Source organism: Harpia harpyja, chromosome 12, assembly GCF_026419915.1.
Source record: "Harpia harpyja isolate bHarHar1 chromosome 12, bHarHar1 primary haplotype, whole genome shotgun sequence".
In the NCBI taxonomy this organism is placed as follows: Eukaryota; Metazoa; Chordata; class Aves; order Accipitriformes; family Accipitridae; genus Harpia; species Harpia harpyja.
Window position 1 is genome coordinate 16913037 of NC_068951.1, and position 23547 is coordinate 16936583.

A 23547-nucleotide genomic window follows, 5' to 3' on the forward strand; every position below is an offset into this window, starting at 1 on the left:
TCAGGTTGCTCAGAGCCCCGTCCAACTTGACCTTGAATGTTTCCAGGGATGGGGCACCTACAGCCTCTCTGGGCAATCTGTTCCAGTGTTTCACCACCCTCATCAAAGAAATTTCTTCCTTATATGTAGTGTGAATCTACCTTCTTTTAGCTTAAAACCATTACCCCTTGTCCTATCGCTATAGGCCCTACTAAAATGCTCAGTAATGCTGGTGAGGGACCCAGCTGCCATGTCCCTGGGCAGGCTCGTACCCCAGGCGCATGGGGAAGAGGGGTAAGTCACCCATCACGTGCAGGAGGCTCCTGCAGAGGAGCTGAATCTGTCCCTGTGTGTTGTGGTAGCACCCATACCTATGCGTAGTGGCAGAGATGCATTCATGTTCCTGACGAGAACAGGCTGGAAATGGGTGTTTGCTGCTTCTCAGGAGGCTTCCTCTGGTTCGGGGGATGCAGCATTGGCCACCTCTTCCTGCAGAGAAGGATCTCAGCTGCTGACACCTCAGTCCGGCTCAGCCCTGTGGAGGCCCTGGGCACCTGGCCCAGGCACCACCAGGCACCCTGGAGGCTGACACCCCCGCAGCACAGCCCAGCTGGGCTAATTAGTTTAGGCTCAGAGGTGACCTTGCCTGTCACTTGGGCTTATTAGCACAGCTCAGCACTGCACGAGCAAGGTTCGGCACTCCCAGCCCCAAGCTGGTTCCCAGCTATCGTAAGCATCACCCCTCGGTTAATAAATCCTCCCCAAGCTAAAAATGGTGCTGACCTGACACGTCCTGCTCCAGTACACACTGCTTCTCTCCACGCTCCTGGTCAAGTCAGCTGGGGCTTAGCAGGAGAGAAAAACTAAAAGAAAGGGGTCTAGCAGAGAGCCGAGCAGAGGGACATGCACAAGGAAGCAAACAAGAACCGAATGTGGCAAAAAGATGCTGACTCAGCACAGTGTGAGGCCACCTAACAAGCAAGGGAAAACGGATAGTTGGGAAAGGCAAGGAGCCTGGGGGCACCAGGAGTGCTGGAGGGCACAGCACCCAGGAAAGAGGTCCAATGGAGAAGCGAATAAGGTCTGTGGCCCCTGGTGCAATTCAGAAAGCAGAGAAGAGGGGAAGAAAACTTATCAAGGAATGCCACCAGCAGCAAATGCGAACAGGGACCAGGCAAGGATGGGATGCTCCTGCGCCCCAGGCAGTTCCCGGTGTGCCCATGGGCGAGCCCAGGGTCGCGGTTACAGCTATGGACAGACCTGAGCTTAATGCCTATGTTGGGGACAGCAGGTCCCAGGCAAATAACCCGTCCGGTTTCTCCCTGACTTGTCCTGGGGAAAAAATCCCATGGTGGTGGATGAAGCTGCCGAGATGGTTTTATGCTTCATCTGGTTACATTTGGTTTAAGAAATTGCTTGTGTGCACTGCCTGGTGGCCCTCACTGATCAACACAGGAGCTGCTTTAAGAACAGGCTCGGCCACCTCCCAGCAGAATCTCTAGCTGGACACACATTTGGGGAGCCACTATAGACCTGGTTGCCGTGCAAAGCTGCACCCTCTTCTGCAGCATTAAGGCAGATGGGCTTCCCCGAGTGCACATGCAGCAGTCCCCATGGTGGAGTCCCCACACGTGATATTGTACCCATCTGTTTGCAGAGCCAAGCAGTCAAATAAATGCTAAATACAGGAGGGAAGTTGGGTCCCCTGGGAGGAAGGTGCCGCTGGGATGAAGGCTGAGTGGGGACCACCAGCATGGGGGCCAGCACTGTGGTGGGCATCATCCGCCCTCCTGCTAGGACACCCAGAGCTGGCTGAGTGCTCACAGCCGCTGTAGGGTGCACTGAACACACCAGGTGCTGAACACGACCATGGCAAACCAGCACTTCTGGCCTCCCGGGGTGCCTACGTGGCTTTGAAGTCCCCGAATATATGCTCAAATTCGCTGTGTATAAAGAAGATAAAATACCCCATCTCCCTCATAAGGGTATCAGGAAATAAACTCATTAGCGTTTATAAAGAACTAAGAAACTCTGATCAGAGAGCCATGGAAAAAGCCCACGAAGGAAATGAATAATTCGGTGTGCAGAGCTGTGCTGGGAAGGCACACAGTAAATAATGCATGGGCTGCGCGTGGCGCCAGGAGCTAAAAGGCTCGGGAGCAGCTCCAGCACCACGTGCCGAGTGCAGCAGCAGTCCAGGGAGGGCAAAACACGCTCTCGGCTGGGGTAATGAATGACCACCTCGTAGCACTGGGATGTGAGGGGTCTTGAGCCAGGCAGCACAGGTATTTCGGGGTTTGGGGAAGCCCAGCTTTGCACTTTCCATGTTCCTCCGGTGCCAGCTGGCTGGGCAGTGGGCAGCAGCCTGTGCCAGGCAGCATACAGCAGCACACCAGGCCCCTCACTGAGCCCCCAGGCCCCTCCCTTTAGCCCTCCTGCTTGTGAGTAACCAGAAATAAGAGCTTGCCTGTGCTGCTCCTACAGGAGCTGGGCTGAAGCTAACCCCCTCCCCAACCCCACCTGCAGCTCTGCTTTGCCGTGAGGCCAGGCAGAGGGGGCTAACAAGGAGGCACCAGAATCCCCAGCAGGTCTGCAAGCAGCAGGGACAGTGCCCAAGGCAGGGGTGATGGCAGAGACAATATCCCACCCAGGTTAATGCCAGCAGTCTGGTGCACCTCATAGCAGAAAGCATTGCCTGCTCTTCCAGGGCCAGACAGGTGCGAGAGGTGCTGCCAAAGGACTGGTCCTGCAGGGAAGCTCCCCTCTCCTCTCCATCACTGATGGTGGGGCAGAGGAGCTCAGCTCTCAGTGGAGGAACAGCTCAAAGGTGTCTTCCCTCATGCCCAAATCACAGGGGTACACTCTTCGCCCAGTTAGCTTGGTGAGAGCACGTTACTGGGAGCTTCATGCAAAATGCCCAGAGACATCCTCTGCAGAGGACAGGTGTTGCAGGTCAAAGCTGTTGCTACTGATTTGCTCATTCCCTTGCTCATCATGCCCAGGGGCACCGGCACAGACAATGCTGTGGGCAATCCCGTCACAGAGATGCACAGATGTCCTCACACCAGAGTGTGAGCAGAAGCAATCACACCAAGGGGTTGCCCAACTGGCTCTGAAACAGGGCTGGGGGTTTTGGTTCCCAGCACTGGTTGTGACTCTGGGGGCAGCGAGGGAGTGGCCATGCAGGTTTAATCAGGGTGGTAACTGGAAACCAGCTAAAAGCAATTGAGAGGATGTAAATCCTACCCCATCCTGAGCACCTTGGGGTGCAGGAAGGATGCAGGCTATGCATGTGTGCAGCTGTGTGCACACACATGTTGGTGCATTCACATGCATGTTGTTCGGGAGGCATATGCAGTTTGACCTGATAAACAGAAACAAGCAATTTGGCTGGGGATAGAAGGTGGCTTTCTTGAGAGCATCCCCCAAAACCTCTCCCACAGGGCCTGGAGGAGATTTCAACACAGCAGCAGCCTCAGCCCTGCTCCATCTGAGCCCTCCTGGCTCCAGCACAGGCTCTCCAGCACCGCTGCCGCCTGCCTGGCTTCTCCTCCAGGAAAAACCCAGCACTTTTAATAGGTGATGAGGCATCTCCAATAATTCCAGCAGATGCTGCCATTTAATGCGGGTTGGCACGTAACTTTATAATCGGACCATGTTGCTCCAATTACAATTTAGCCTATAGTCCTCTTGGGCTTGTCTTTTATTTGTCTTTCATTGCCAAGCGCGGGAGGGAGGGGAGGTGGGAGAGAACTGGGGATGTGTGTGTCTCCGGCCCCCCCTCCTTCACTGCCATGTCTCTCTGCGCAGCGGGTAGCTTCTTGGTTCCTCTCTTCCCCTGGGTCAGGGCTGTCCTCAGGCCAGAGCTGTGCCCTGTGCCTTGTTTGCAGGGAGCAGCTTGCCCCTCAGCAACGGATTAAGAGGAAGTGGCTCCCACCACACTCCACAGGTGAACCCCGCACCCCCAGGGACAGCCCCTCATTGCACCCCAGAGAGCATCATGCCTCCCGGGGAGCCAGCCCAGCAGTGTTCCTCCTCTCTGCCCCGTGTTGAGAGCAGTCCCAGCTCAATTTTCTGCTTGCGGTGTGGTAAATCAGGAGTTACTCTACTTGATGGCGATTGAGTTAGGCTGGCATCAAGCTGGTGTGCCAGAGTATCAGGTATATTGAAATTTCTGGGAGCTGCTGCAGAGTAATTGAAGCCAACATGCTGCTTCCATTTTTCAAACCCGAGAGCCATGAAGGAAAGATTTTTCATTTTGAGAGTTAGTCTCTGTTCTGGCTGTGACAGCTGCCTGTATCTATATTCAAAGCTCAGGAAAAGTTTTTTGGACTCTGCGTGGCCTTGGTAAATGACATCTCATTCCAGCTGGGATGCAGGTGAAGCTGGTGACTGCTTAGCCTGTCGGGAAAAAAACCACCAGGGCCAGAGCCTACAGCTGTATAAACCCATATAGGCGAGGTGAGGCTCTACTGGGGACTGCTCTGTGCCAGGCAGCTGCCCGGTGAGGGCAGGACTGGCCCCAAGCCCTGTCCCAGCTGTACTCTGCTAAGCGGTTCCTGGCTCTGCTAGCAACCCCGTGCAGCTGCCCCAGCTCCCCGGCCATCCTTCAGAGCCCCATTAAGCCATCAAACTGTCAGCAGGGCTCCTCCAGACCCTATTAAAAGGCTATTCCCAGACAAGCTACTTTGGGAACGTTAAGCACTGGCTGTAAATATCTTTTGGTTACTTAACAGGAAAACCTCGGGGCAACCTGTGTAAGGGATATACCCTCTGTGCACCCCAAATCCCGGAGGATTCAAGAAACATGAATATCCATTTAAACCACACTGGTAGCCCATTAAATCAAGTATCTACTCAATTAAGGAAGCACAAACAACTTCAGCTCTGCCCTCCATCAGCTGCTGTCCATTTGCATCTTGCATGTCCAAAGACCTGCCAGGAGGCTGGATTTTATGGCAGAGGCGCTCTGGTTTCATTTGTCAGGATGGGCTTGGCAAAAAACAACCCTGAAACACCCAAAACCCCAGTTACTCTGAAATTGCCATTCTCCCCCTGTGTACAAAGTGTGAAGCAAACCTCACTGTGCGTATTTGAGCCCAGGGTAGTAGAGTCCTGCCTGCAGGGACCTGGAGCTGACACCGTGAGCGTGTGGAACTTGCTCGCTCAAAAAACCCTATAGCAAACCCCCCCAGCTCTTAATGACCCCAGAGACACAGCAAGAACTCAGAAAGATCTCTTGATAGCAGCTGTGAGAAAGCCCCACATCAGCAATACTCCTCATCTGAGAATTACAGGGCAGCAGAGACCTCAGGGACATGTCAGCCCCACCTATGGCCGAACCAGCATCTGCTTCCCTCCCTGGAAGATCACCCCAAAACCACAGGGCATGGGAAGCCCGTACCCCCCTCCTCAAAAGGTCTCCCAGTAGCAGCTCCTCTTTCTTAACCCCAAATACCTGGGTGGTGGTTGCATATTTCTAAATCTATCCATTTACAAAACTTTCCTGTTTTAGCCCTCATCGTCGGCTGGAGGATGTTCCCAATGCTGGCAGGGTCAGCTACCCTCAGGTAGCATCAGCTGGATGGGCTGTGTGGTCCCAGCTGGATAAAATGCCCGAGCATAGCCAATGCAAAAGGAAAAAACCATTTTCTTGCAATCATTTACAGTAATCCTTAAGGCAAGCAGGTTCAAGCTGAGCATCGGCCTTTTAACTGACAAGCTCCAGCAAGACTCAGGAAGCGAGGAGCCGCTGTGCTCCCCCAGCGCGGACAGCACTTTCATCCCAGTCAGCACTTCCAGCATGGCTTCCCCAAGCAATTGCACATGAGGGCTTTGAAACATATTTTGCAGAAAAACCTGTGCCAAGAAAATTCCTTCTCCTGGCTTTTTGCAGCAAGCAACTGCCGATAGGGATTGCCGAGAATAAAGTCACTTCATTTACAAACCGGAGAGCCAAATCTGATAGACATCAAAATTTGAGGTACGTCAAGGAGCGATGGAGTGCTGCCAGTTCCCCAAATGAATATTCATGGCAAATATTCACCCAGCTCTGAGCTGAAGAGAAACCGGCAGCAGAAAGGCTGCCCCTGGGAAGGGGAAGGAGAGGGATCAGGCTTATTTCATCATTTTTATTGAGTGCAATTTTCTCTTTAATACAATATTCTCTGAAAGTTACTGTTACAAACTCCGACAATTTCAACACAATCAACAAATTGGGGAAGGAGGTGGGGGATGGGGGGAGGAGGGCAAAAAAAATTACAAGGGGTGAAACCTTTTACAGACATCTCACTGGTTATGTACAGGACAGGGTACAGCCGGCTGGCACAGAGCACGCCGTGGCTCGGGGGGGGACGGGGCTCCCGGGGCGCTGCGGAGACCTCCCGGATCATCATCTTGTGGGTGGCAGGGGGGGAAACAGTCCCTGGGGACCAGTGTCAATCCCCTCTCTGGCGCTGCTGCCCAGCTGCGATGCTGGACTCAACACCCCTGCAAGGCAAGAGGGAGGGAAACAAGAAGAGGGTGAGAATAAGCATGTCCCATGCTCAGAGATGCAGCACCTCCCCAGAAACGCAGGCTGCTCCTTCGCAGCTGAGACCCACCGTGACACTGAGTCCCCCCCCACAGCCCCCTGCCCCGCAGCCGGTGGGGACTGCACCCAGCGAAACCCAAAGACTTCTTACAGCAGACACAGCCTCTCAAAAAAAAAAAAAAAAAAGCAGTGATTAATTAATATGCTGTCAGAAAAACGACAATTTCACTGAAAGCTCTCTAATTTTTCCTCAGGGGAAAAAAAGGAAGAGAAGAGATGCATTTCTTTGTGAAGCCGAGATGCTTCAGAGAGCGGAGGCTGAGACTTGATTTTGGGGGCGGGAAGGTTACCGTGTTCCCCAGCGGTGAAGATGCTTTTTTTCCCCCCCTCCCACTGCAATATGAGCACCCCCGGGTCTAAAGCAGGCACAAACAACCAGGCACCACGAAATCGCTTTTTCCAATGTAAAAAAAAAAAAAATACCCATTTTCTCCTCTGCCAGGGGGAAGCCAGAAGGTCTCCAAACCAGAAGAGCAACCCCAGGAGCACCTCCTTCTCACCCTGCAACCAAGATGTGCGGCACAGCAGCAAAATCCCATTATTTAGCCACTTTGGAGAGGCAAAGATGCTTTTAATATACAACTGCAACTTGGAAACATAAGGGTGCCACATTAAATAACAAAGCAATTGACCGCTGCATCCCTTTGCTGGGCCACTGATAACCGGGGCTCACTGGCATAATTCTTGCCGGGCGTCTCTGTGCCTCTCCAAACATACTGATGCTTTCAAAAAACAACTCCAGCTGTGTCTGACATTTCACTCCTATTAAAATCCATCATTCTCCTGAATGGAAATCATTTTTTTAGCAAACCCAGGTAAGTAATGAAACTTTTATTTAGTAATTAGTGTTTGGCAGAAAAGGGGGCATGGAAGAAAGGTTAAGAGAAATTGAGATTATCATAAAAAAAAACCAACCAAAAAGAGCTTCAGCTGGGGGAAAAGATACTGCTGTGTATTTCTTATGCACCGGGGTCCATTTTTGGTGCCGTACTTGGAGAATCAGTCTCACGGCTCCCATCAACATTAATGGAAGCAGAACAGCTAAACGGCTGGAAAAAAGCGACAACAGAAATACAAATAATGTTTTACAAGAGGCAGCAGATGCAGGGCACAGCAGATGATGCTGAACACGCTGCTGAGCTGGGCGGGTCCCCAGGGACTGGTGTAAATCAGGGTGGTTGCACCCAAGTTGGTGGGGCGATGGCAATTTATATCAGCTGTGGGTTCAGCCACATTAAAGCCGAAGCTGAGCAAGGGCTCCAGCCCTGGGTGCTGCTCCCGGCTCCACCATCACCTTTCCACTGCAGCCTTTCCCAGTTCATTTAGCCACAGCCGTCCAACCTGCCCGGCAGCAAGGGAGCCGGGGAAGGGTTTGGGGGTTTTTATTCCCGTGGGGAGCCTGCGCCTTCCCCCAGTATGGCAGCTGCTGGCTCAGATCTCCCACCACAGCTGCAGCCCTTCCCTTCGCCCTGGCAAAAATGATCGGGGACAGCTACGCATGATTTGGGCCAACCCCAAAGGATTGAGCCCAAAGGACCTGAGGGACAGGTCATGAGCAGCTGGGGGAAGAAGGCAGGCAGCGCAGTCGAGCATCCCCCAGGTACGCAGCCACTGAATCACCTCCCCGCCCCATCACACATCCTCCTCCCCGTGCTCTGGCATGGGAGCCCCTGCAAAGCGGCGTGACGCAGAGGGCTTTGATCTCAGCCTGTAGGTGTTGGTGTGACACAAATAGCAATAAAAAGGCCACGTTTGTGAGATGAGAAGGCAACCTGTAAGGGAAGGTGTTATCAGCATCAGCATGGCCATAGGGGAGCGAATGGCGTGGCTGGGATGTGGACAGCACGCTGGCCCCCGGGGCTTTCTCCCTTTCTGCTTTCATGGCAATAGGGCAGCTGGGGCAGAATTGCAAATACCCAAAACAATCAAAGGATGGACGGCATTGCACACCCAGCTGCTATTCCCAAGCACTGCTGCAGATAAGAGGAGCAGCAGGTGGGAGCGGGGCAGGGATGGAGGCATGTGTGGAGCTGTCCCCAGCTCTGGGAGCGCCCCAAAGCCATCGCTGTATCACTGACCACTCCTGCTAGCCCCGCGCAGGCACCGGCCCAGCTACGGCCCTCACCCAACCCTTTCACAAAGGGGAGTCGAACCTCACCACTGCTCCCCTGGGACATCGGGGCAGGAGCCTCCCGGAGCCCCGTCCCCATCTGGGCACCACCGGGGTTGGGTCACAGTGCTGCTGCCCAGGCACTAACCCCAGCCAGAAGACTGGACTCCCTGACCACCAGCAGCCTCTGGCTGTGGACACCTCCCCAAATATTTAGGCTGGGGAATCTGGAAAGAGTTCAGCCAAAGCGTGGTGTGGAAAAATAAACAAACAGATATGTGCACATTTCATGGCCGCCTGCCCGTGGAAGCCCCCACAAGGCTCAAGCCCACATTTCTGACATGAGGCTCACCTTGCTCCTTAGACAACACTTGGCATGGTCTGCACCTCCTGCCATCAGTCCCACTCGGCGCTAATTAGCATTGATAATTGCACTGATGGTGACCATAATTTTCCTGCCCTCTCTCCCCTACCTTTACGCAAGGGTTCAATTGCCTAATGAGACCCTTGAGGATAATCATCGAGAGAGGAGCAGGTTCACCCCCACTGTGATGTCAGCTCCTGGGCAATGTGCAGGGATGGGAGAGCAGAGAAGGGAAAGCCACAGCCTGGGCCAGTGGACAGGGAAAAAGCTGCCGAGCCTTGTTTACTTGGGGACACGGAGAAAAGTTCACTCCAATTAATTTTTTTAAGTGGATAGGCGTTAATCCCCCTACACTTATCTAGAATTAACACAGCCTTAAGTAGATTTTTGCCTAATCCACTTCCATGTCCGCCCCGAAAGGGCATGTCTGTTTCGGGAATGAGCAGAGTTCAGCTAATCCACTTAAAATTCATGCAGCTGGTTTGTTCAGATTAACCTCCTCCAGCATTTCCCTTCAGTGATGGGCCAGGAGACCTCAATGCCATCCCACCTCTGCCCCTGATGGGGCCACCTCGTCCATGGTCATCTCACCTAGCAACGCAGCTGGTTTGTCCTCCACTTGCTGTCCGTGCGTTAGGGTCTGCTGGAACCCGGTGATACCCCTAAAACAGCCACTACAGCAGAGCCACGCAGCGGGGGATGGACAGCCAAGGGCTTCACAGTGTTTTAAATGCCGATGGCCAGAGGAAGGAGAGCAGAAGCAGTGGAGATGCTCAAACACAGACGGGGAGGAGTGGGCAGCTACACCCAGGCTAGAGGGATGCTCGTGATGCTGCTCTGTGGAGGACAGCCAGCCAAAGCAGATGGCCCTGGGACACTGTCCCCAGAGTGCCAGCAGCTCTGACAACTCAGAAAGGCCCAGGTGAAGGGCACCATGGTCACCATAGACGGATGTATTCCATACCCCAGCACGAATCTGCTCCTCTGACATGAACCAAGAGACCAGATTTAATGCCATGGATGCTTACAGTCCCCAAAGGCATGTGCCTGGTTCCCATCTCGCATCTCCTCCCACCATACAAAGCAGAGGAGGCCCTCTCCTGATCGGAGCAGCCATGCCTGCTCCTCTTTCCACCACACCAGACCCTGGGATGGTAACACAGCCCATCAGGGTCCAATGACGGACACGAGCCAGCAGACCTCCCACAAGACACAGATGCAGAACCAAAGCCCGAGGGCATCAAAAATGGGATAGCACAACATGACAGCAGCTCTCACACCTCCCAGAGACAGGTTTTGGAAGACGTTGAGCTGAACGGGGACAGGCACAGACATTCCTCCATGGCAGGAGGGTTGGACCAGATGATCTTTAAAGGTCCCTTCCAACCCAAACCAATTCTACGAAAAACATAAGCTGGAACAGGAGCAACAGAGAAACCACTGACAGGGTGAAACAATTCGTCACAGGGGTCCCATCAGTGTGGCCTTCACCTCTCCTCCATTACCTCCATCATTGCTCGAGAAGTTTTTGGCTCTCCCGAAACTGAGAGGAGACTTATTGGGAACCGATGGAGAAGGTCTGCTTCAGGCTCTTTGAAAATAATCTGGAAGGCACCCAAGCGTAATTAGATCAGCATCCCTCCTGGCAGGATTCTTCATAGATGAGGCACCAAAGCAGATGATGACACAGGCATTAAATAATCCCCTGTGGCTCCTTGCGCAGTGAGGACATTACGGGAGCAGGAGACGCGCAGCACCTGGATGAGTGCACGAGCTGAATGTGAAACCCTGGCCCCAACCACTGATCTTTCCATCTGCAGTTTAACGAGGACGGGTGGCCTTGGAGCTACAGTACGTTTCTGAGAGCTTGAAAATCTGCCGCAGGGTCTGTAAATCCATTCCTCATCTTAGAAACTGATTGATCCTTTTTTTTTTTAAGTCAAATTCATTGTTTAAGAGTAACGATTTCCAAGTGAACACAGACTGGCTCAAATATATCAGCAGCTTTTATGGATCAGAGGCAAAGGCCTTAATTCAGACCCTAACAAACGCAAACATGTCTGTCCCCATCGCAAAACAATGGCGTTTGTGGCAGTGCAAAAAAAACCTTCATAGGTGATACCCGATGATTTATCCCAGGCTAGAGGCCAGCTGTGATACTCCCCTGGCTCCCACAGGGATGTCCTCAGCCAGCAGGCAGGGATGTGGACAGCTTTATTGACGAGACCTCTGCAAACCAACCCCGAAACAACCCTTCCCTCCCTCTCAATTAAACACCCAGGAGCAGCATCCTCCACACCAGTTCATGGGGAAGATGCCATTGCCCCACAGAGGAGCAGAGAGCAGAAGAGGAGATCCTGTGGGGCTCGGGCCAGCGTGTGGGAGCTCCTGGAGCAGAGACAGGGAAGGGGGACAGGTGGAATGACAGCCCTGTTTTCTGCTAGGGAAAGGAGCATTACAAGCACCAAAAGCTGACAGGCTCAGAAATAATGGTCTGAGCTCGCTCTTATTTAAAAACCAGCTGCCTGCTGTTTTCATCGCAAGCCCCGCTCTGACTTGCAGCAACATTTAAAATTAAATATACATAAGTGCTTTCAAAGAACTGTTAATTTGAAGGTCATTAAATGGCATAAAATACATTCCTTTTTTTTCTAGAAAGAGGCACGTAATAATGCTATTAATACATGCTCCTCTTCCATGTTCAAAAGCTTGCTCTCGCCTTGGATGTGCGGGTAGCTAAGTTCACCTTCGCTTGCAGCGGCACGACATCTCATTTTAATTACTGCTATTGAGAAAGCTGCTGCCTCCTCCATCGCGCATGGCGCAGCCCACCAGGGATGGGGTTGTATAAAAGATACGGCAAAGCCCAGGGGAAACAATGCAGTTGAATTACTAATGCCGATTTGGGGGGGGGGGATGAGGGGAGCAACACAGTGGGGCTGGCACCAGAGGATGCAGAAGGGAGGGGGCAATGTGAAGCCAACACCCAGTCCAGACATGACTATCTTGTCCACTGATTCTCACACTGAGACCTTGGGCCAAGCTCAGAGCAGAGGTTTTGTGGCAAAAAGTCCCTTTTTTGATGTAACGCTACATGCAAAAAAGACAAAGCCAACAGAGACACAAAAAAAAACCCCAACCCTAAAAAAGACACAAAAGGGCTCAGGTTTTTGCAGTTGCCATAGAAATGTAGAGAAGGAGCTGACAACTGCAAAGCACTTCTGTGAAAGGACGGGATCAGGGGTGAGCGTGAGGTGGGCTCACTTGAAGGCAGCCCGGGTGATCGGCCACATCCATGTGCCGCTGCTCAGTGCAGAAGTGGGATGTGGCCAGAGGAGCAAGGCACCGCAGCCGAGCTTCAGCTACAAGCAGTAGCCGGGGGCCAGGATCCACCCTGGCAGGGTCCACCAGCCAAGGGCACCTCCCAGCACTAGCACGTGGCAGATGAACCCACCAGGACCCTGTGTGATACATGAATCCCAGCCTGAAGAAAAGGTCTGTGGAGCTGGTTCGCTTTGATCAGAAATGCCGCCTTCTTCCTTTTATTCTGTGCAAACCAAAACTTTGGGGGGAAAAAATAATTGAGCCATCCCTTCCCCTTTGGGATCAAAGAATGGGACTCCAATGCCAACCACAGCACAGAACAGAAGGCGACATGAAATGGGAGCTTTCATTTTTAGACCACACTTAGTCGTTTTCTTTCTCGTCTTTTTTTTTTTTTTTCCACTGGTTCTTTGCCCACATTTGGCAGAGCTCCTCCACGTTGGCAAAGCATCCAACGGACCCAAATCTGCATCACTCCTTGGTCCACAAAGACATAGCAGTAGCTGTAAGGCAGAGCCTCCTGCCCCAGGTCCCACCACTGCCTGCAGCTCCCGCCCCATCCCCGCACAAGGCAAAGCCAGAGCATCTCAACCGCTTCTCCATGATGTTGCTGATGGAGGAGACTTCCTAAGTGACCCGGACAGTGCAGTCACACAGCTACGGCCAAGCACCCGGCAGTCTCCTGTTGACGCAGGGAAGTGAATGTTGGCAGCAAGCCTTGACTTAGACAGCACCTCTTCGATGGTGCCCTGCACCTCCTACCCCGGTGAGAGCCTCCTCTTTGGCATTTGATGAAGGAAAAGAAGGGCCAGTCCAAAGACACACAACCCTACTGTCATGGTCAGGCAGGTATAATGCTGTCACTCCTGGACAGAAAGGCTTTGCGGTTTGGAAAACTTATTTTTCTTGGAAGAGCGAGCTCTAAAGAAACAAAACAGTCTGACAGAAATCTTCTGAATTTTATGTTATTTTTTTCAATAAAAAGGAGTCGTAAAGGTGGAGTTTTGATATTTAGCCTGTGTCACTGTCATTCGTTTTTTTAAATGCCTTTAGCTTCCTTCTAATAAAAGAGAAATCATAAAAAAAAAACCCACAAAGGATCCTTCACCACTGGCGAATATCAATGTGGTGAGGCGGTGTATTAGTATGCACGGCGCCCACTCCATCTGCATGTTGTATTCGGTGTGACAACATCCTGGAATACAGATTTGGGCTGCGAGTATCCCGAGAGGTATTAGCGATCGTCTATCAGACAGGACGAGAAGCAGTCCCTGCTGTTGTAAACAAGGGGTGTTTTTCTCTGCCTCTTTCTCTGGGGGGAGTTCAGTGATTTGAAACAAGCTCATTCCTGCATCTTGTTAGTTCCTGTTTTTCAGCAGAGCAGCAGGTCATCTTCCTTAGACGATTAAAGAAATAAAATCGGAGGTGTAAAGAGCACCCCATCACCAGGGTCCTTCATCTGCTGGTGGTGTCAGCCACTATTCTCCTGAACCAAGCATGTGCTCCCCACAGGACACAGGGGGGTCCCCCCAGCCAGAGAGCACCTCGATGCCTCCAACATGGGGAACAATGCTCACACCCAGGACATGTGGACAGGTGCTGGCAGCAGGCAGAGGAAGGGCTTATCCCCTTGTGTTCAGTGGCAGCAAGCAAATCTGGCGAGGCATCTCCATGGCACAGATGAACATTGGGCAATCCGGTGGTGCAGACGGACATGGAGCAATCCCATGTGCAGATGGATGTGGGGCATCCCCATGGCAAGGACGGACAAGGGGAAAACCCATAACACAGGTGGACATGAGGGATCCTCATGGCACTGATGAACACGGAGCATCCCCATAGCACAGACAGATGCAGGCACCCCCACGGCAGGGACGGATGCGTGAGGAGGATCGAGGGTTTCTCATACACATATGAGCCACCGCGCCACCAAATTACAGCAGGGACTGGCAGCCCTCAAGGCACAGCTGGGCAGCCTGCCCATGCCGCTGCTCTCCCTGCCCCATGGGTGCTGCTTGCTGCCAGCACAGTGTCTGCAAGAGCGCAGTGATGGATCATCACAACTCACACACAACCGTCTAAGTAAAAGCCTTATTAAGAGTTCATTCGTTTTATAAACTCTCGGCGTGATCCACAGAGGGACATTAGATTGCCCCGTCTTACAATATTCTGTGTAAACACTGACATGCATCTAGTAATTTTAACTAGATCAATTTGCAAAGGAGACTAACGGTGGAACAAAAAAAAAAAAAAATCAAATTAAACACAGGGAAACATTCACTGGGAGAGGCTTTAAGGAAGTGAGCTGAAACACAGAGAGAAGGATGGACGGATGGACAAAGAGGTACATGAGACAAATGGACCTACCTCTGAAGCCATGAAACCTAAGTCTGTAATTCAATAACAAGATCCTTAGGTCTGCAAGAATGGGAAAAAAAGTCCTCCATAGCCATCTTCCGTGCATTGCCGAGGCTCTGGAGGCCTTAGCAGTCTGTTTCCCAGAGCATCTCTCCTTCTCCAGCAGTCACTGACCCAGTCACAATCACACAGCGGCTCCTCCAGTCCCATCCCATTCCCACTGTGCCAGCTGGCCCTTGGCATCCTCCTCGCCGCTTGCAGGATGCTGAGTGCTTGCTTTGCCGTCGGGTGCTTCCCTGCTACCTCCCACTCCCGGGGTCTGCGGGCACAATCCCCAGCCCCCCCTGGGCTGGGAACTGGCCGGCCACTGGCCACAGGGTCAGCGGTGATCTTCAGTTACGGATAAGCAGTGAGTCCACGGTAGGTTGACAACGTACACACGCGCACAAGCGCACACACACACGGGAACACCTCTTTCCATTTTCCAGGATGGATTTTTTTTTTTTTAATCCTTTTTTTTCCTTTTTGCAAAAAAAATGCAAGCAAAAGAGAAAAAAAAAAAACCCAAGGTTTTCTATTGAAGGTACATCTCTTCTTCAATATGAAGACATTAACTGGATTGAGTCGGATCCCCCATGCAGTGGTCAGCAAAGTCCTTTGGTAGTTGCCAGAGCGGCGCCCGGGTAGGACAGCAGGGAGCTGCAGAGACATCTGAGGACACTTCCACCCTGGTCCATGAGCAGAGAGGGAAGCGGGGTAAGCAGGGAGGGCCGGGGCAGGGAGGGAGGGCGAAAGAAGAAAAGAAAAGGAAGGTGGTTTCTCTGGATGTGACACTCCATCTCGTGCCTCTCCCTTCCCCAACAGCCCCTTCCTCCTTCTCAGTTTCGACCACTGCTCACTGGTGTTGGGATTGGAGTCTGGTCTCTAGGGTTTGGGTTTGCTTCCCCAACGTACATTGGTTTGTCTTCATTGTTTTTTGTGTTTGTTTTTTTGTTTTGTTTTGTTTTTTAAATATATGATTTGTACATATTTATATGTATTTATACGCTGTTCCCCATGACATTGGTAAGTGTGCTTCTGTTGGCGAGGAACGGAAGTCACCAGTTAGAGATGAGTCCTAGGAACACCCTTCGTCTGCAGTCACAGTCCCCAGGCAGCGGCGGCACCCCTCCAAACGGTGCTCCATGGCGCCCGTCAGTTTCTCCCCTCCCACCTCTGCCCTTCCGCTGCATGCCCTCCCCATCCCCTCCCTGTTGAACAAGGGACGTCATGCCATCGAGGTCGGAGACTGACTCATCTGTACTCGCATGGACTGGACACTGTTCAGAATCTTCTTCTGGTGCCCAGCCAAAGTCACCCCTATTCTCAGGAGGTCTCTGGAAGACAGACAGATGGAGGAATATCAATAGGCAGCTGAGGGTTGGTGTATCTGTTTTGCTGTGTCTAAGTGAGGTGAGGGATGTAAGCTCAGCTGGTCCATGCCTTTCAGCAGAAGAACAGGCACAGAGCCCAAGCGCAGCCCCATAAGCATCACTGGGGATGAGGTGGGACCGAGAGCAGGGAGACACCCCCACACTGACCCCCAGATAGTGAACACGGCCACCTCCAGACTCAGGGTGCTTCTGCTGACCGGTGTGATGGATGATTACACCCTTCCTTTGCAGGTGCCTTGAACTGACCTTCCCACCTCCCTGCAACCCCAACCCACCCTGGGCAGCACCCAGCTTTCGGGCAGCCCTGGTGCAACACCCAACTCACTCAGACGTCATCTGGGCAACAAGCTGCAGGGAGGTGAAGCCAGCAGTCAGGAAGCTGTCCCGATACTGGCTCATCTTCACGGCACTCAGCCAGTCGTCTACTGAGGTAAAGGCAGTGAAGTCGGGGATGGAGCGGTCGAGGAGGGGCTGAGAAGGCCTGCAACAGGACATACTGCTGGGGACAAGCCCAGCTGGTGCACAGACATGCTCCCCAATCCACCCCTCTGTGCCCTTGTGCTCCCCCCAGTACTGCCCTGCTCCCGGCACATGCCTGAGACAAGGAAGGCCATGAGGAAGGCCTGTCCCATGGGAATACCGCTCTGCCAAGCAGCACTTTGCAACCCCGCACATTGTAATCCAGTTGCGGGAGGCGCAGGGACAGAGGCACTGGCAGAGCAGACACTGCACCCATATGGTCACAGGCCATAAAGAATCAATAGCAAAGAATTATTGCTGTTGCTTGACTGAAAACTACATGTTCTTTGTCTGACTGTCAGGCAGAGTGAAGACAACCCCCCGCCCCTTCTGGCAAACGATTTATGAATTCCTCTCCCCCAGCAGCATGAGACACTCAGGGAGCCTTTGGTTTGGGATGCTGACATGAGAGCATTCCCTGCACGCCGGGAGACTCACACAGCGGTGATGGTAGCCACAGTTTTGAGGCTTGCCGGGTTGCGGATCATTTTATCAAGGGTGTTGACTATCTCAGTGAAGCGTGGGCGGGTGTTGCGGTCCTTCTGCCAGCAGTCCAGCATCAGCTGGTGCAGGGCGGCGGGACAGTCCATGGGTGGCGGGAGCCGGTAATCCTGCTCGATGGCATTGATGACCTGCAGGGCAGCAGGGGAGAAAGCAGCACGTGAAGACAAGGGACTCGGAGGTCTCAGATAGGTAAAACCGCAGCCACAGCAGAGGGTGAGCCACCCCTGCCACTCTGAGCCGAGCCAAGCTGCATGTGTGGGCAGAGGTGCTACAGGCAGTGCTGCCGCAGGCTGGGAAGGCAGCTGCCAGCCCATTTGATCATCAGCAAAGGGAGCAGGAGGAGATGCTCCTGGCTCCGATGGAGCTGGGGCTCTCGGAGGTTAATCTCCGCTCTGATGCTCCGCGCGCTGCAGTTCCTCCCGGCAGAGAGCTGCCACTCATTATCTCGGCAGATCGCATCAGAGTACAGCAGTCCAACTACCAAAGCTCCTTCCCTGCTTGTAAACCCTCTGAACATTTTCAAAGGCCCTGCAGCTTGCTGAAGTCCAATTACCAGCCCACCGGCTTTTCTTCCCAATTTCCCTCCTTGCATCCTCTCGCTCGCCAGCCTGTTTCATCTCCAAAACCAAGCACTGCCGAGGCCACGGGAAGGAGCAGATAGCCGTTCAGGCAGGGCTTTCCTTTGGGAATGAGCCCCCCCCCCACTCCCCAGAGCTGTGTGGACGAACCGCAGTGCTTACATCTTGGTTAGACATGTCCCAGTAGGGCCTCTCCCCAAACGACATCACCTCCCACATGACGATGCCGTAGCTCCAGACGTCGCTGGCCGAGGTGAACTTGCGGTAGGCGATGGCCTCCGGCGCTGTCCACCTGACAGGGATCTTCCCCCCCTATGGAAAAAGGGAGGAGCCCGGACACCCATGAGCCAGGTTCAGAGCCATCCCGCACACCCCTAGCCACTGGTCCCTGGGCACCCCGCTGAGGAGTGGGCAGGTGGTACCCAATGGGACGAGGAGGTAGGAGCCGAAAACACCTCCATGAATTTACCTTGTACATGCACAAAAGGGCTTAGCTAAACAAAACAAAAAGGTTTATTCAAGGGTTCATCCCACTCAGGTGTCACCCCTGAGTGACACCTCCCCACTCCAGCTGCCCTGCAGGACCCGGCATATCAGTGGCCTGTCCCCAGGTCCCTTCCCAGGAAGACATCAGGTGACAAGGACTACGCAGAACTGCGCTAGTGCTCATCTCAGGTAAGGAGCCACAGGCATCCCCATCCCCTGGCCTTCAATGGAAAAAATGTCTAACCTAAGAGCATCCTCTACGGCATCAACTGGGCTCCCACAACTGCTGGAAGGTCCTTCCAGCCCCACTTCTGGATTGGGAGGCAAAAAGCAAAGCATGTTTAAGCCCCAAAGGAGACTTGGAAAGCACTAGAACAGGAAAGTGCCTTTGGCAGAGCACTCCTCATTTCTCCTAAAAGCTCAAAATCAGGCTCGGTGTCTCAAGCCACCCCATCAAGCCAGGGCAGGTCCCAGCTCCTGCCAGGACAGGAAGGGCTGGAGGCCATGCCGAGCAGGCAGGGATGCTGTGGGGGGACAGCACGTACAGAGGGACTGCTACCTGGGCAAGCACTGCTGAAATAACAGCAAAAAAACCCAAGGGATGAAGGAAAACCACAGACATGCACAGTATTTACTCGGGGCAGAACTGCATTGTAAATCGTTCAGCGCAATTGTTTTCTGTAGTCTTTCCAATGAAGCATCAGCTGCTCTTGAAGGATGAATGGCAAAAAATTTGATTTGAATAACTACAAATGGAGAAATTAACTGCTAGGTTGTTTTTCCTGCCTTTTCCCCAGAGCTAAAAACCTGCTGTGGGAGGCAGAGTGATGTAATCGCAGGCACAGCATCACTTCCCAGCTGCCGGGGAGATCTATTATGGCCTATATTAAATAAAAACACAGATGAGATAATCTCTTTTATCTCTAAAGGTGGGGAAAGGCTACTTCATGCCTCATCCCAGCAGCTACTGCTGGGGTATTTGAACAAAAAATAAATGATGGGTGTCTGCTCAAAGGCCGCTGCCTGCAGGACGGGTGTGTGCAGGGAGCGGAGCGGAGCAGAGCAGGTCCATGATGGGGCGCGGGTGAAATGTTATCACAAACAGGGGAGGAAGAGCGAGGGGCTGCAGCTGGGCCAAAACACAAAGTCAGCCTTAAAGGCATATCCACGGGTTATCCATTTTGGAGGCTGGAGCCAGCCCCAGTGCCTGGGCACAGCTTGGCAGCCCAAGAAACTGCTTCTGCAGGAGTCAGTGCAGTGTTGTACTTCCACCCAGCACATGCTCTTTTAATTAATTGATTAGATGAGGCCAACAGGTTGCTCATCCCCTTCTCCTCTGATCATCCTTACCACCACCAAGGGTCTCACAAGCTTGCTGGCAGGAGGACTGCTGTGGTGAGGAGCTGGGGGTCCCCCAGGGTGGCGGGGAGCAAGGGGAAAGCAGGGCTGCCACTACCTACGAATGAATGAATTAAGGACGAGAAGGGTGGCTGGGGAACGGTGGAGCTCCCATTAGGCTTGTCTCTTTAACTAATGCCTGGAACAAGTCTCCGGCAGAGAAAGGCAGACCAGACCTGGAACGCTGGCGGAAGGGGAGTTAAAACACCATTGCTGTGCCATCGGGAGATGCTGTGATCTCCCTGCCTCCCCTTCTCATCTCTCCAGGGACTCCTCCGTGCACCTTCCCTCCACGGAGGAGAGGGAAGAGGAAACTGCCGAGAGCAGAAAGGTGCTTGGGGGAGGAGGGAGGCAGAAAACTCATAAAACGGAGGAAGAGAAAGGAGGGAAAAGAGGATGATGAGTGGGAGCCACAGCCAGGGTCTCTGGGCCACGAGCCTACGTGGTGGGAACCCTCCTGAGATGCTCCCATCCATGGTAGAAGCTCTGGGGTGTACATCCAGCACCATTCTCCCAGGTCCAGCTGGTAGTGGGTGCAGGGCAGGCACTGGGGATGCTGGGCAAGACCAAATCTTGCAAGAGGTACATACCAAGGAGCTGGTGTAGGTGGGGTCGGATGTATCATCCTGCAAGTAGCGTGAGAGGCCAAAGTCGGACACTTTGCACACCAGGTTGCTGTTGACCAGGATGTTCCTGGCAGCCAGATCTCGGTGCACATAATTCATCTCTGCAAGGTACTTCATCCCGGCAGCAATTCCTCTGAGCATCCCCACCAGCTGGATCACTGTGAACTGCCCATCGTTTTGCTGTGATCAGAAAGAGCAGGCACTGGGGTGAGCATGCAGACCCCACTGCGGGACCACAGCCACTCACCCCCAACCTTGGGAGGATGCTGTACCTCCCCAGAGGACTATCCAGCTGCCCTGCCCTGCCTGATTAAAGCAGAGGTACGCCAGCACCAAAATACATGTGTTTTGGGGGTTGTTTTGCTCCCAAGCTAAGGAAACAGGCTGGGATTTACAGGACAGGATGCCAACATCTCATTCCTGAATCCCACAGGTGAACAACAGCCCGCACGGCCCCACCTCGCCTTACCCGCAGGAACGAGTCCAGGGCCCCGTTCTCCATGAATTCTGTGATGATCATGACTGGTCGGCTTTTGGTCACCACCCCTTCTAGCCGAATGATGTTGGGGTGGTCAAACTGCCCCATGATGCTGGCCTCGCTCAGGAAATCCCGGCGCTGCTTCTCGGAGTAGCCAGCTTTGAGAGTTTTGATGGCCACGTAGATCTCCCGCTTGCCAGGCAACTTCAGGCGTCCTTTATACACTTCTCCAAACTCCCCTGCAAGTGCAAGAGCATCCACTACCACCTCCTCCTCCACATAAAACACTGCAAAGAGTAATGGTACCTTGAGCTGCTTGGTCTCCAAACCAACTGGCTGAGAAATGTCAGTCAGTTCACCCTTCAACAATGCTCTCTATAAATCCTACTCGCCTGTCCTCTTTAAAAGGGGCAATGTCTGCTGCTGAAGACATGTTTGGGCTTGCAACTTTCTCTAAGGTGACAGAGCCTAGCACCAACAGAAGCAGAGGCTGGGGCCACTCTTGCAAACCCCCGCAAGAAGGATTTGCAGAGCAAGAGCATCAACATTTAAGGACTACCTCAAATATAAGTTGTCGGCATTGGTAATCTCAGTTGCTTTTTTGCACATCACTTATCTTGGAATGGAAAATAATTGGGCTGTTTTCATTGCTGCCCTCTGATGTAAAATACAGAGAAAGTGTCCTCTCATTTTCAGCAGGAGAGCTTTTCCGTCGCCAAGGCAAAATTTGCCTGTGGAAGGATTACATTTAAGCCAGGTTTGCAGTCACTTTGCGTTGATGAGCAGCAAAGGGTGGCTGATACATTGCTGAACTTGATCCTGACCAAACTAGCTCATTGCTTCTTTGCAGCTTCCCCCCAGCTTCTCACTTTCTCTTCTATGAGTACAACACTGTTATTTAAAAATGGCAATAAAAGCAGCACAGATGACATACAGATACGTGCACGCATGTGTATATATACATATGTATGGGAATATGGCACAGACTAGAGCGAGATCTGGCTTTTTCTTGTTATCTCATGGAAAAGCCAAGTAGGAAATCCCAAGAGGCCCTGCAGTCACCCAGTGATTATGCTCATGGGGTCTTTCCCACCTCAGAGGACCTTTGAGAGCAGAAGCCAACCTCATGTCCACCCTAACCCATCACAAACCCAGGAAACCCTGATGTTTCGAGTCTTCCATGAGGGTTTCCCAGTGAACAACCACATGTGCACCCCCAGAAAATTGCTCCGGGTGGAAACTGCGTCTGGCCACGCAGGAGCAGCAGAGAGGGCAGGGAAGGATGGGCGGCAGGGGACCGCGAGACCCACCTGCTCCAATGACTTCTTCAATCTTCACAAAGGATACATCGATCTCCTTGGCAAACTCTCGGACCGCCTCGTTGGGGTCCTCATAAGTAAAGGGGTCGATGTAGATCTTCATCCCTGGAGACCCTTGTTGCAGGAAATACGCGAGCAACAGCAAAAGGGAGAGAAACCAAGAGCAGTTGTGCCATGGCCAAGAACTGGAGACCCCCATGTCCTCATGCCCTCCGTACATCCGTTAAGATGGCTGCTATCGCTGTGCTCACCTGCGCCGCCTCCATAGACCCTTATCATCCTCTTTGGTCCCCCCGCTCCATCTGACCCTCCTCTGCATCCCCTCCTCTCACTCTCTGCCCTCCGCTCCTCCGCTGTTATCCTTCCTCCTCCTCCTCCCTGGTGATGGGGAGCAGTTACAGACGTGAACTACAATTAGCTGGCTTTATGGTGAGGGCTTTACGAGGCTCCATGCATTAGTGAAGAAATATTTATTTACCCAAAAAGGCCTCTGATAGCTTTGTGGTGGCTACTAAACTGACAGAATGCAGCAATTATAATCAACAACCTGTATGGAGCCATCAAATAAGGCTTGGCCAGCCTCCGTGACAAGTGGAGGGCACAGAGGCAATGCATGGCAGCAGGATCTGGCCACGCTGCAGGGAGATGCAGCAAGTGGGCTCTTGCCCTTTTCAAATGGGGGAAGAAACCAAAACAGGCCCCCAAATTCCCCAAATGGGGTTGGCAGACAATGTGTTTGGATGCCCTGCGGCTTGCAGAGCTGCCGGGGGGCACGGCTGAGGGGCAGAGTGCGGCCACTGCCATCCCCAGGCTCAGCGGGGCACCGGCGTTATACCACAGTCCCCAAAGGGAACCCAGAACAAGCTGTTGTCCCCTGTGGGGGTTCAGCTTCCCATGCCATTTCTCACCCAAAAAGGGGACTTGGGATCGCATAGCAGCCCCTCAAGGTCATCTCTGGAGGAGACCAGGAGGGACATCACTGCCTGGTCCTCCTCCCCGAGGTACCTCTCCTTTAGAGTGATTAATAGCGTTTGATTACACTGTTAAGGACCTCGCCAAGGGCCACAGTCCCATTGTGCTGGCACTTCCCAGAGCCTTTCTAGAGCCGACGTGCAGACGAACGCACAGACCGCAGCATCGCCTCTGTGCACCTCCGCGCCGGGAATCTAAATCGGCTCCCGGTTGGTTTGCAAGTTTGCTGGCAAGTAATTCCGGAGGAGACGTGAAAGCCTCACAGGAGGGCACTGACGGTGCAAAACAGCCACTGAGGGAGAACTGCTTGCAGGGCACCCAGGACTCGGGAGGGACCAGGCAGGAGCATCCTCGTCCCCAAAAGGGGCATTTGGGGCAAAAGCTCTGCGCCTCGGAGGCGGGCAGGGAAGGCTGCGATGAAGCCATCTGTGCATCTCCCAGTTCATAAATCCCTTTACGGCTGTGTCTCATACACTTTAACTGCCCCATAAATTTTTTTACAAGAGC

General features: G+C 52.9%; 1 protein-coding gene across 2 annotated transcripts in view; it reads right to left on the bottom strand.

Annotated features, from left to right (window-relative positions):
- Window positions 1-6096: 6096 nt before the first annotated feature.
- The window catches only part of EPHB1 (EPH receptor B1), an 84305-nt gene continuing 66854 nt past the window's right edge, over window positions 6097-23547 (bottom strand). The window contains exons 10-18 of one of the 2 annotated variants that reach the window (XM_052803793.1): window positions 22060-22182; window positions 20741-20988; window positions 20236-20451; window positions 17924-18073; window positions 17118-17311; window positions 16486-16641; window positions 14737-16103; window positions 10551-10649; window positions 6097-6468 (exon numbers count right to left, since the gene is read on the bottom strand). In XM_052803793.1, the coding sequence (XP_052659753.1) occupies window positions 15995-16103; window positions 16486-16641; window positions 17118-17311; window positions 17924-18073; window positions 20236-20451; window positions 20741-20988; window positions 22060-22182 (1196 nt within the window). In that variant the 3' untranslated portion in view covers window positions 6097-6468; window positions 10551-10649; window positions 14737-15994. The remainder of the gene's footprint in view (window positions 6469-10550; window positions 10650-14736; window positions 16104-16485; window positions 16642-17117; window positions 17312-17923; window positions 18074-20235; window positions 20452-20740; window positions 20989-22059; window positions 22183-23547) is intronic. The other variant, XM_052803792.1, reaches the window with a different exon arrangement.